Source organism: Megalopta genalis, chromosome 1, assembly GCF_051020955.1.
Source record: "Megalopta genalis isolate 19385.01 chromosome 1, iyMegGena1_principal, whole genome shotgun sequence".
NCBI classification, from domain to species: Eukaryota; Metazoa; Arthropoda; class Insecta; order Hymenoptera; family Halictidae; genus Megalopta; species Megalopta genalis.
In genome coordinates, this window is record NC_135013.1 from 44,143,343 (window position 1) to 44,156,257 (window position 12,915).

General features: G+C 30.5%; 3 protein-coding genes across 5 annotated transcripts; 1 reads left to right on the plus strand and 2 right to left on the minus strand.

Annotated features, from left to right (window-relative positions):
• Window positions 1-39: 39 nt before the first annotated feature.
• LOC117225095 (succinate dehydrogenase [ubiquinone] iron-sulfur subunit, mitochondrial) lies at window positions 40-4,306 on the plus strand. Of its 2 annotated transcripts, none has more exons than XM_076528327.1 (5): window positions 40-1,330; window positions 2,282-2,537; window positions 2,659-2,956; window positions 3,395-3,517; window positions 4,059-4,306. In XM_076528327.1, the coding sequence occupies exons 1-5, from the start codon at window positions 1,078-1,080 to the stop codon at window positions 4,194-4,196; spliced, it is 1,068 nt and encodes a 355-aa protein (XP_076384442.1). In that variant the 5' UTR covers window positions 40-1,077; the 3' UTR covers window positions 4,197-4,306. The 2 variants fall into 2 exon arrangements, with proteins under 2 accessions (XP_076384442.1, XP_033334404.1); XM_033478513.2 differs by lacking the exon at window positions 40-1,330 and adding an exon at window positions 1,382-2,219 and having other exon boundaries at window positions 2,290-2,537.
• Window positions 4,217-8,221, minus strand: LOC117225470 (ovarian-specific serine/threonine-protein kinase loki). The gene is made up of 7 exons (XM_033479090.2): window positions 7,080-8,221; window positions 6,465-6,740; window positions 5,947-6,203; window positions 5,678-5,881; window positions 5,423-5,596; window positions 5,174-5,338; window positions 4,217-5,098 (listed from the first exon to the last, which is right to left on the minus strand). The coding sequence occupies exons 1-7, from the start codon at window positions 7,231-7,233 to the stop codon at window positions 4,859-4,861; spliced, it is 1,470 nt and encodes a 489-aa protein (XP_033334981.1). The 5' UTR covers window positions 7,234-8,221; the 3' UTR covers window positions 4,217-4,858.
• Window positions 8,222-8,669: 448 nt separating this feature from the next.
• Window positions 8,670-10,944, minus strand: Ube2g1 (ubiquitin-conjugating enzyme E2G 1). 2 transcript variants are annotated; one of them, XM_033479219.2, is made up of 6 exons: window positions 10,784-10,944; window positions 9,676-9,778; window positions 9,494-9,591; window positions 9,231-9,409; window positions 9,025-9,147; window positions 8,670-8,941 (listed from the first exon to the last, which is right to left on the minus strand). In XM_033479219.2, exons 1-5 carry the CDS (start codon window positions 10,827-10,829, stop codon window positions 9,067-9,069), a joined length of 507 nt encoding a protein of 168 aa, XP_033335110.1. In that variant the 5' UTR covers window positions 10,830-10,944; the 3' UTR covers window positions 8,670-8,941; window positions 9,025-9,066. The 2 variants fall into 2 exon arrangements, with proteins under 2 accessions (XP_033335110.1, XP_033335184.1); XM_033479293.2 differs by lacking the exon at window positions 10,784-10,944 and adding an exon at window positions 10,159-10,651.
• Window positions 10,945-12,915: the final 1,971 nt, after the last annotated feature.

Genomic DNA, 12,915 nt, shown 5'->3' on the forward strand with positions numbered 1-12,915 from the left:
GCTGTCCAAACAATTTATTAGATTTCAACGAATATAAACCTTTAGATATCAAATTAGTAAATTTTTATTCTCTGAAGAATCTTTTCGATTATAAAATGTGTATAATTGTGTAAAAATATTAATTATAAAATTAAAAAAGATATTAATATATAAATGTGTATAAATATTCTCTTGATACATACATATCTCCTTTTTAACTGTGATTACTAATAAGAATTGAAATAACACCTTTTTTTCTTTATTATAAAATCCATATATGTGTATATAGACTTGAATCGAATTGCTTCATGGAGAAATATACTTGTAAATATCTATATATTTGTACAAGCTTGCACAATATAGTTTACTTGCGCAATTAAAACTGCAAAAACGAACGATTGTGCAAGAAGAGATACTAAGAAGATGTAATGTATGTATATGTATACAGTGGCGGCCGCATACTTAAGACCACTTTTGTAGATTTGAGAATTTTTGTTAACAATTTCGAGTCAAGCTACAAACGTTAAGAAATTTAAAAAGATACAGATTTCTCACACTAATTGGTCGAAAGTGAAAAAAATCATGACAAAACTGCGATCCTCACGATCTTTAATTGCTTGTAGCTTATATCAAAATCAACCGATTTCGATAAAATTTTCACCATGCATATAAGTTACCGAGATCTACAAAACGCATTCTTCAAATTTTCGTTAAAAAAAGCTCAGATAAAAAAGTTGAAAAAAAACATGAGTGTTTTTTATCTCTTTTTACTCATTTCAAGTAATAGCGAAATCAGAAAAAAAGTATTGTAGTTATTTTACAATAAACTATGTAGTCCCTTCAACATTAAAAAAAAATTCAAGTCATCGAGTCAATCGATTTCTAACATTAAAGATACAAATATTGAATATTTATATGTTTTCATTATATACAATGTATGACTTTGAAATCGATTATATGAATGATAGTGAAATTTTCTCGAATGATGATGTTTTGTTTGTATCTCATGGTCGGCAAATAATTACGCAAACACCGGACAACGAAGCGGTCTATAGATTAAAAAGACAAAACATGCCTTTGTAACTTGACGTGATATTCATGAAAGGCTGCTTTCAATTGACAAGCATGTTTAATCTTGCTACCACAAGTTACGCAAACCAATTTAAGAGTGCTATAATTTTGCCTCTTTGTCGAAGAGTCGCGTGTAAATGCAGTCATCATCAAAGCCGTATATTTTCCTCCAGTGAAAAAAGGGCTGATAAAGCAAATGAAAAAAAACCACCTGATGAAAAAGATAATCCTGTCGCCGCAGAACGTGCCCTTATAGAACAATGCAAAATGACTCCAGAAGTTAGCGATCAATTACGTTTTACTTTATTTTTGCCCCATTTAGAAAATTAATGTTTACTGAATATTTTCTCTCTTTTATCATCATATCGTGACTTTTCAAAAATTGTGTAAATAATTGTTATGCCGTTCTGCAGTTTAAAAGTTTCAACGGTAGCTGCATAGTTACATGAAAAATCGTATAATAAGTATATAATTACCTATATGCAGAAATTGGAAGCAGATACTAAATATCGGTAACATTTCGATAATATTTTAGTTTCAGAACAATTAAACTAATCTATTACAAAAAGGTTTAATAAACAACAGCTTTATTGAGCAGACATTAAGCCCTTAACCAGTTAAGCGTCGAATTTAGTTTTAAAAAACCCTCACAGTGTGCGGAATTAAAATCAAGCGATGACGTGTATACACGACGAACGCAGGGCAAAATGGTCCTATTACAAATTTTATGAAAAACGAAGAAGAACTACATTTTTATTTAAGAAAAACTTAACAATTTATTTCTGAAAAGTTATTGTTATTACAAACTTAAAAATTCTCAAATAATAATAAAATACATAAACGAGAAAGACACAACGACGAGTAAACACGTCGAACGCACCGTAATAGAGATTTGGTTTGACGTGTATACACGACAAACACGCTTAACTGGTTAATCGTGTATATGTACATACTCAAGTACACATTGCCATACATTATATTTAAGTGCTAAGAAGAATGTCGCAATAAATGTATACATATTGCAAAGTATGTACCGATATATTTGTACATATTTATTGGTCTTTAGTGCACTATCACTTCTATAAAAATTGCGATAATTTAAACATATAATACTGATAAAAATATAGCTTCGTATTAAATCTGTAAGCAACTTATGCGAATTATTAGCGGTATGTCAGTATATATCTTCATTAGCTAATTCTTGCATATTATTATTAATTATTGCTTCCCAATCTAAAGATGCTTCAGACACCAAGGCTGCAGACGGTACGAGTCTATCGTTGGAATCCTGAGAAGCCGAATGTAAAGCCTTATATGCAACAATTCGCTGTCGATTTAAATAAATGCGGTACGATGGTGTTGGATATGTTAGCCTTAATAAAAGCACAACACGATCCTACGTTATCTTACCGTAGATCATGTCGCGAGGGCATTTGTGGATGTTGTTCGATGAACATTAACGGTGTCAACACTTTGGCTTGCCTCACGTAACTTATGCTTTACTGATAGCAGTATACAAATCTGGTTTATTCAACAATTATTCATAACAGATTGATGAACAGCATTATAATACTTAATTTCCTCTCTTATATATATATTTATATATAGGAAAGTACCAGAATCATCCAAACCAATAGTTATATACCCTTTACCACATTGCTATGTTATCAGAGATTTGATAACTGACATGGAACAATTTTTGAAACAATATCAAACTATCCAGCCATATTTAAAACGTCCGGGGGAAGAAAATTTTATTGGTATTCGACAAATTTTACAGAGCCCTAGAGACAGGAAAAAGCTGAATGGTGCATATGAATGCGTACTTTGTGCATGTTGTTCCTATTCCTGTCCACCTTACTGGTGGCTTGGCGATAAATTCCTGGGACCTGCAACTCTTTTACAGGTATGTTGCAGTTTACGAGGAATGGACTTATGTGGGTAGAACATGATCCCATTTTAGAAAGAGGATATAATTGTGTTTTACAACTGTACTGATGTACTTGCAAATTAAGGGATTATAAGGTTCATTAAGCAATGAACAATTTTTCTGTATGATGATTTCTTGATGATGTTGCTTCAATCTATTTTTCTTTCGAAGAAACTATCTGAAGTCGTATTAGCTGTCCACCCCACTCTTACTATTTCAGTCTTGCAACGTAGGAGTGGAGTGGACAGCTATTATGGCTTCAGCTATCTTCTTTCGAAAAATTACGTATAGAAATAGTGTTAGATATAATTTGGTTCAGTTGTTAGAATTACTAAATCACACAAAGATCCAGTAATTAAGAATAATATAATACAAACGTCTACAATACGAGACTTTTCTTGTCAAATTACGCAGGCATACAGATGGATAATAGATTCACGAGATATGGAACATAAGGAAAGACTCAGCAAATTACGAGATTTTTATTCGGTATACCGTTGTCATACAATTTTCAACTGCACAAAAACATGTCCAAAGGTTTCATATATTAAATATTACATTTAAAAAGAAACCAAAAAGTAGTATACAGGGTATGGCACGTAACTGTCGTCACAATTTTTCAAGTACTTTCGACAGACTGACAGATATTGAAATACAACAAATTTCAAAAACTATTGTTTTTCGACTAAAAGTCAAGGTCACCTTGACCATTTTAAATGACATCCTGTATTTTTAACTTCAGCAAGTTAGGATGGAACAACAAAAGTGTTAATATCGAAAGCTATTTTATTTCAATAAATTTACTATAAATGCTCGAAGTATAGTACATTTTCTTGTAAGCAAAATTTAAGTAGTGTAAGCAACTACGATTAGTCGCAGCTATAACGTAGTCACGACGAACCTCCCCACATGCTGTGCGGATTCGCTGTTTCAAATGTTCAATACTTTGAATTGGCAGAGCGTAAGACGTTGACTACAGACCAACAAAAAGGCTAGTGGAGACAAGACAGTTACGTGCCACACATGGTATACTTCAACTAAACCGAAATTTGTGATTAAAGTAATAATATTTTTGAAGGGTTTGAATCCTGGCAGAGCGATAGCTCAAATAAAACGCCTGTTGGCGGGACTTACTAAAAAGGAACGACCAGATATGGAAACTCCAATTCCACATCCCTGTAATGGCGAGGATATATACCAGTGCAGGGAGGAATAACTACTCGAAAGAACAAGAGATGTAATAAACATAATATTATTCTTTAAACAATTTTGTGATTGTATATACACCAGGTTTTTTTTGCATTACAAAGTCTTATTTACTCTAAATTTTGTCAAGATGGACTTATTTTTCGTATGTCAACACTAATCAAGTAGAAATATTATATAATTAACAAATTTTTAATACTATAAACATACAAGAAATGGTAAGTATGAAAATAATATTTGATAACTATTATTTATGTAATATTTTGGTATTCATTTCAAATACTGTAGATTTCTTATTAAATAGCTTTGTATTTAATGTAAACTAATCTTGGTAATATTATAACTGTACTGTAAGTTAATGAAAATTGTGACTTTTTCTAAATGTCACTATTACTAATTTCTTATACTAAATGTCACTATTACTAATTTCTTATACTAAATGTCACTATTACTAATTTCTTATACTAAATACTAAATTACTAATTTATTGCGATGAACTTTTAAATTCATTTCAATTTTCGTCAAAGAATGATTTAACGTACTTCGTATATATATTTAACATATATCAAATAAATTAGATTTCGAATGATCAGTCAAACAATTTTATGACTACAACTTACAATAAGTTACAAAATAATCTACTTTTAATAAATAATTTTCTTTAGTTATATATTACTTATTGCTAGTTTTTGAACTTGTCTCCAACCGTGCTCGCTTTGCTAAGCTTCGATATTGCTCATTCTTGTATTGGCAATTATTGGAAACATTTGGAGGTGCCATGTTCTCATTATCTTCTTGAGATAATAACATGTCTGCAGAATTTCTCAGTTCACGATCCTGTAACCAGGGATGTAACAAAACTTGTTTTATACTGATCCTTTTTTTTGGGTTGACTGTCATCATACGTTGAATCTAAAAACAGTGTCAGGAGAAATGAAAATTATGCATACCATTAAGTAAAAATTACATTTTATATAGTAATCATACCAGGTCTATGGCTTTATTGGTAACATGACCAAATTTTGTAGAAGGAAAGCTGTAGCATCCTTTTTTGATTTGCTCTTGTAAACTGATTTTTTTATCCTGGCAATTAAAGGGAACTGAACCACTTAAACAAGCATATAATATTACTCCTAGACTCCATACATCCACCTGATAACAGAAAAAATGTTAAAACTAATGAAATTTATTGTTTTTAATATTTATATATTTTAAAAGAAATATAAACATACATACTTGATTCGTATACGAACCACGTCCAATATTAGATAATATTTCTGGGGCAACATACATAGGAGTACCACAAAAAGTTTTCATCATAGTTTGTGCATCAACTAATTTTGATAAACCAAAATCTGATACTTTAGCTAATGTAATATCTGAATGACTAGCTAACAATATGTTTTCTGGCTACAAGAAGAAGAAGTAAGATTTGTTTAGTACTACTCTCATTTAACATTGAAGAAGAAAATACATTTTTCGAAAACATACCTTCAGATCTCTATGTGTTATACCAGAGTCATGAAGGTAACTAACAGCAAGTACAACTTGATAAAATATTAATTTTGCACTCTTTTCTGTCAACCTTCCCCTGCTTTTAATCCTTTCGAACAGTTCACCACCCTCCATTAGTTCTAAAACTATATACACTGCCTTCGGAGTATCTACAATATCTTCCATTCTAATTATACAAGGCTAAAATTGAAATACTTGTTAATGGATTATATAAATATAGCAAGACACAATTTAGTTGAACTTACATGTTTTAGAGCTTTTAATATTTTGACTTCATTCATAATTTTTTCTGGATTATTTAATGAATTCTTTGTTCCATTCGTCATGTTACCCATTTTCAAAATTGTCTTCATGGCAAATTTTTTACAACCAACTTTTGAGAAAACCAATTTTACCTCTCCACATGCTCCACACCCTAATTTACGTGACACAGCATATCTGCTTTTGAGCTCTGGAGGCAAGTCATTGGTTTCAAATGCACTAGTACTCATGAACACATATACTGTTTCAAACATATAACAATATAAAGAATAACTACCATTGCACAATCAAATGACTTGTGATTAGACTGCAGATCTTTATGCAAATAAAAATTTTGTTGCAAGGATCAGGAACTGCATATTAATTTATGTTTCAAATACATAATATAATCAAATTATAAAATTTATGTAATATATAATATCAGTGTTTTGTGTTTCATCTACTCATTTTTATCATAAATGCATAAAATCCACAATCTACTTATGATAGATATTATAGTTACCAGTGACAATAGGTTGTGCTAACGATATAATATCGTTACTTTCAAGTACAACTTTATTTCCACGGCCAACTTTTTGTTTATTAACAAAAGTACCATTTTGACTTAAATCTTCCAAATATACTACAGCATCATTGGAGTTATCATCAATATATTCTCTGGTTATCTTAAAGTGTACTTTGCTCATCACACTAACCCATTTTGGTTTTAAATCGTTGTTAGTTATACAAATATCACAGCTTTCTGACCGACCAAGTGTATATATATCCTTGATCAATTCTATATTAGCAATTATACACATTTAGAAGTTAGCATACCATATATATGTATATTAACACATTCATACCGATGTCCATCTCTATGCATCTACACATCAGACAATGCGTAGTACTTACTGCTGCCTTATACAATTTTTGGTAATTTATAGATCAATTTCTAATAACTCAACAGCATCGTATGTCGTGATTTATTTAATGCTCACTAATAAGTAAATTTTAGTATTGGAGAGTTGAAATATAACATTATACAGTAGTGCCCAATGCAAGAACATGTAACATATTTAGTGGACTACACTAGTATGAGTATGTTAAATAATATTTACTATGAAAATATACTTACCCATTGTTTTAAAAGGTAACTTAATGGGGCATAGTCTCCCCCAGATAGTCATAGTTTTTTCTTGTGACAAATCTTGAGATTGAGACTGGGTTAAACATACCGAGTCCGCGTTTTGAGTATCAGGTAATGTTAAAACAATATGTTCATCGTTCATAGTTACAAATATTTTAAAAATATCCAGAAATGAAATTCTGAAGTAATTTTATAACTTTATTAAGGAATTATGACGAATCTTTAAACAAACGTAGTAAGCATGGCACGACTTCAATCCAGAACATAATTCACGAAGTATGTAAACACATTTTTGAAATCGCGGTACATACTATAAGCTGTAGATAAATTAGGTATTTTCAGTATCTATACAATTTGAAATTTAAGATAGAGGTCGCCAACGTCACAAATATTTTATTACGTCGATACTATAGATTCTGAGGAACAATAAAACTTATAAAATGAATAATCAATCCTATTTTATGTTATGATACATATTGACAATAGAACAAGAATATTTAAGCAATGATATGTATTTTTATTAAGGATATGTTTATACTATTATAAGCGTCTATATACAATATTTTTTGGTAGTTATTTTTATACGAATGCTTCCATTGATTTTTCAGTTGTATACATACTATTTTGTATTTCTTATTACCTTCTCCGTAGTTTCTAAATTGATGTAAACAATTCATCAAATTTTTATGTCTTTAATATAGCAATTTTCAGTGTCTAAAATTGTGTAGTGTAACTATATTCACGTAAAAGAATTTATTATTGAAAATTTCAATTACTTTCACTGATATTAAAAAACAAATCATCTATAAAATTAACATTTCCCATAATAGTAAGCAGTAGACATTGTTATGAATATCTATCATTATATACTCCTTAATTTAACGTTAATGAATGTATGGTTCTTAAATAGGTTTAACATAAGACACGTTTCATCTTGTAAAATTTAATTGACGATATGAAATTATATATAGTTGAACAAAAATCAGTTAAGTTTAAGTATATTTATGATTTAGAACCGCAAGTTTCAATACAATAGAAATGTTGATCTGATTTATAAACTAGTACGGGCCAAGAATGTGTACAAAATCTCTGTGATGTGTACTTAATTTTACAATGTTTAGCAGCTGCAAGTAATGGTATATTTCTAACAATAATAACATTATTATTATTATTTCAATTAGAATTTGTTATTTTGGCAACTTACGGTTCAAATTTCACATTATTTTTACATTGCTGCAATTATACAGCTTAATCGACGTAATGTTTGCTTCAGTGTCACTGTTGATTCACATATATTTCGATTTCATTTTTACTGGCATTACATTAACGATTGTAGCATATATGTACCGTGTAGTTGATTTTACAAAAATTTATTTATATATATTTACGAAAGTAAGAAAATACGAAACGACACTAAGGAATTATTATTCAATGATGATAAACATAAACATTTTAAATTACGAGACTTTTTAGATGTAATGGGTTGGGCTAGCTCTTGAGCAGGAGGGACAAGGAAGTTAAATTTATATCTATCAATATTAAGGTAATAATCGTACAGATGATTTTTTGCTTCATGTATATGTGTAAATTAGTTTTTTTAGCTGTTTATTATTATGTAAAAGGTGAGCTGCATGTATTTCCTTTATGTTCTTCGCATCAATGGATGGTACGTCAGTGGCGGTGGTATAAACTTGATAGAGGTGTGTGAACTTATCTTCTATTTTCACACATGCTCTCTTTCCCTCGCTTTGTATAAGGATGGGTCAGGCTTTATCCGTTTTTAGTGGCACTGTGATTCATTTAGCTTAATGCTGAGCATCGGTTTCTTTCTTACAGTGCTTACGGCTTCCCTGTAGATACATATATATATATATATAAAATTATAAATAAACAATATTTAGTTCAAATATTTCATATATTTCAATAGACTTACCAGAATTAAATAAGTCTTTCCATTTGAATATTTGTTCATCTTCTACAAACACTCCTCTTGGCTTTTTCTGACACACCTTGCCACCTTTCTCTTGAATTCTGTATAACTTTCCCTCCATTCTTTCTGTAATAAGATATTTTTTATTGTTAACAACATTTCAATATTATTTCATTGTACGAATTTTCATTAATGCGCAGTCTACTTACGGCAGCATCCACATTAGCAGGACTTTCATCATTAGGATCTGCAAGCATGCTAATAACACTTATGAGAATAGTCTCAACTGTGTGAACTGGTAACCACCGTTCCGAAGCTTTTTCATAGCCCCACTTGTCATCTCCAGGTTCATGTAAAATCGATATGCAGACGTTACCGTTCTTCTCGACTACAAATAGGGAATAATATCATTATAATAATATATATTTTCATTTTATAATTCATATTTCAAGACTGCAGAAATAAAACTTACTGTTTGGATGCCATATTTCTGTTATAAATTTCATTCTGGGTGGCCTAAGTGGATACTCTTTTGGAAATTCTAAGTGTGCTTTGAAGAATCCACCTTCACTAAAGGATGAAAAGATATGTAAAAATGGTTATGTATAGAATCATAAGTATGCAATTATCAATATTATAAAAATATAGTCTTACTATAATGTATCTGGTGGACCAATAATGAGTACTTCCCACTGATATATGTCATTGTCATCTATGAGGCCTGCTGAAAACCCTTCTACTGGGTTTTTATTTAGTTCTAGGAAACAAAAGAAAGTACAGATGAAATTTTTTCTTAATACATTTATATAGTGTTATACCAATTCTAAAAGTATAAGTACAGTAACTTATACAGTTCAAAAGCCCCAAAAGTATTCCTTCATTAAAAAAAAAAACATAATACAATCAGTTATACATTAGAAGTACACTGTTAACATAAATCTATACGATATTTATAGAAAACGAAATTGTAACACTTCTCTTATTCGTTGGTACAGGTTATGAGGTCAAATCGAACTTTACTAAATAACCGTCAAATACACGCAAGTTAATAGTGGTGAGTCAGCGTTGACTCAATATTATATATAAAAATTTGTGTGTGTAATTTGAAAAATTTTTTTAATCGTAAATCATACAAACCAATTTAAGAGAAAATAGATGTGTAATAATTTCAAATATTTTTTCGCGTCGATCGCGCGTCAAAAGTAATAGACTACGGGTTGAAGGAGGCTGACCTTCGGTGGTCGTTGCACGGCATGGTTTTCTGTCGTTTTTTTTTTCTTTTTTTTTTAGTCGAAATCGCGTCGTCCACGGTGTGACGTACGAAATGCTATAAATAACATAGCCTGTAATTATTTTTGGTAACAGTGAAAACGGCCTTCGTCATGCATGAAAATTATAAGCGAAAACGACTTATATCGCGTAAGGATATTGTTAGGGACAAACACGATTTCGAATGCTAGGTTAAAGTTATTCATGGGAGGTACACGACGGTTCCGTAGCCGTATTGATTTTCACGCCCTAATCGGGCGCAGGGCCACTGTGAGATAACGAAAGATCGAAGAGGCGGCCAGATACGGTTGCAGAGGTTTCGATAAAACTGATATCGTGATAGAAAAAATGTTCACAAAGCGATCTTGAAGGTCGAGACACGGCGGTGAGGAGGTCGCACGAGTTTGGAGTATGAAAACGGTTCCGGCTTTTCGTCGAGCTCGAATGCGTTGCACGGATTACACTTAACACTTATACTCTTTTTACTGGGTACCTGCTAATTGTTTTCGTAGTAGAAGCGCGGACTGTGGCTCTGACATTAATAAAAGTTCCGTTAAATAAGACTAAAGCTGAAAACAATCACTTTTGCTTGTCTGGAAAGATGGCTAGGTACGTCGCGGAAGCAATGATTGCGCATGCGCCACTACTTAAACATATGTTCTTCCGTCTCTCCTGAGCGCCGGCCTGATCAAACACCTGCGCTCTCTACTGGAGATTTCGCAAATATTGCAGATTCGGAGTAAATTTTTAGTATCGATAAGTAACTCTTGTTATTTGTTGAAGATAATTGAAAATCCATGAAAACAGATACCAACTGCTAATATTATCCATATCTTTTTCCTCGAAGTAAAGCAACAACAATATTTAGCGAAATTCCGATTCCTGTATTTTTCAAAACGATTTTGAAAAATTTATATAATAAATATCATGTTCTCGAAGTTATTATATGATAGAACGATTTATAACAACCTTATATTATATTTTATATTACATCATTATTATGTTATATATCTTACGTTATATTTTATTTTGTATATATTGTTATTATGTTACATAATTTTACATTTTATGAATAATGTATTTACAGGAACCTTGTTTGATCAGTACACACACTGTTATGTCAGCATTTTATTGGCACAGTTCAATAAAAAAAATGGGAATTCAAGATTCTTGTTCATGGTAAAATTAAATAAGCGATGAAATATAAAAATAACATATTGGAAAATTTGCTTTTTCATTATAAACAGTTACTCCTCTTTGTCGGTCTAAAGGGAAAAATTAAAAAATTTCGAAAAATTCTACAATATTTTTGTTTATTATTAAATGCTGACGCCTATGCAAAATATTAGTATAGAACGTTTTCGTAACTTAAGAATTAAATTGGATCATTTGAATCACTGTTTATAATTTTATTTGATTATGTTTCAGAACATAATATATTTATATGTACATAGAACAATGTGCAGTTTCTTTCTTTCTTTCATGTATTCGATGCTATGTTCACATTACTGCCAATTTTTCTGTAATTTCTACATTGCAAATTATACTTGCAATTGTTACAAATATATGTAGTTTGAATAATAATTATAGCTCAAACATTAATTGAATTTGCACGAAAATGACATTATCATGACGATTTGTAACGTTACTCGTACGTGGTTTTGTTAGAAGATGAGGATATAGAAGTGTATTTCCATTATTATCAATTTATTAACGTTTTAACTTTATGACTTTCATATCTTTACGATTTTCATTAATTGTTAGCTGTTCTCATATTTATTGTAAGACAGATTATTTAAAAATAATAATTGAAAAATGTCTTGTTTTTCAATTGCTTTTCGAGGATCTGTTCATATAACATTTATAAATGTTATGTTAAACAATTCAGAATTTCTGTTAGCTATAAAAATTCTAAGACAGCGATTTGCATAAGCGAGTTCGCATTGATCTTTTAGTAGAGTTGTCTTCTTTACAAAAAGGTGTTCAAACATCCGTTATAGCAAGTATTGGAATTCTCTTTTAAATTTTGACGAGTTAACAGATTTAATGTTGTGTACTTGTTTTTAAGAATGGGTATCATTGCATTCCTAATTAGAGAAAGGTCAGCCTCTGTTTCTTATATTATATTATTGTTCGCGTTCTGACTATGGCTGCATAACACAATCTATGGATGTATCACAATTTCGTTACTCTTGATTATTGTGTTATTTCGTTATGCTGAATTCCATGCATATTAATTGTCAATAGATTTATTTTTACACTTCACGAATATTTGAAAAGCGAATATTTCTAAAGACACTAAGTTTTTTAACGACAGAACGTTTTAAAATACGTTACACGTATATATACTATATACTATATACTGTATACTATATATATTGTACCAAAATTTACGTAATGTAGTTATCAAATTCTACAGGAACGTTTGATGGGAAACAAAACATACAACGTGTTTAACGTAGTATTTTCTTAACCATAATAGGGATTTTTCTTGTAAATAATTTTGCGAGTCAACACGAATTTATTTCGTATATATAGCGACATTTGTAATTGTTCAAATGATTTCAAATGCAAAAAAGAATGTAATTTTACACTCGCTTTACACTAATTTTACACTTAATTTTA

Excerpts from the sequence above, each read along its gene's own strand:
- LOC117225095 (XM_076528327.1), top strand. The coding sequence starts at position 1,078 with ATGAAAGGCTGCTTTCAATTGACAAGCATGTTTAATCTTGCTACCACA. Across the intron at positions 2,538-2,658 it reads AACACTTTGGCTTGCCTCAC|GAAAGTACCAGAATCATCCA; the intron begins GTAACTTATGCT and ends ATTTATATATAG. Across the intron at positions 2,957-3,394 it reads GACCTGCAACTCTTTTACAG|GCATACAGATGGATAATAGA; the intron begins GTATGTTGCAGT and ends CAAATTACGCAG.
- LOC117225470 (XM_033479090.2), bottom strand. The coding sequence starts at position 7,233 with ATGAACGATGAACATATTGTTTTAACATTACCTGATACTCAAAACGCG. Across the intron at positions 6,741-7,079 it reads GTTACCTTTTAAAACAATGG|AATTGATCAAGGATATATAT; the intron begins GTAAGTATATTT and ends TTGCTAATATAG. Across the intron at positions 5,882-5,946 it reads TATTAAAAGCTCTAAAACAT|CCTTGTATAATTAGAATGGA; the intron begins GTAAGTTCAACT and ends TTTCAATTTTAG.
- Ube2g1 (XM_033479219.2), bottom strand. The coding sequence starts at position 10,829 with ATGTCAGAGCCACAGTCCGCGCTTCTACTACGAAAACAATTAGCAG. Across the intron at positions 9,410-9,493 it reads AGAAATATGGCATCCAAACA|TCGAGAAGAACGGTAACGTC; the intron begins GTAAGTTTTATT and ends CCCTATTTGTAG. Across the intron at positions 9,148-9,230 it reads CTGCTAATGTGGATGCTGCC|AAAGAATGGAGGGAAAGTTA; the intron begins GTAAGTAGACTG and ends ATCTTATTACAG.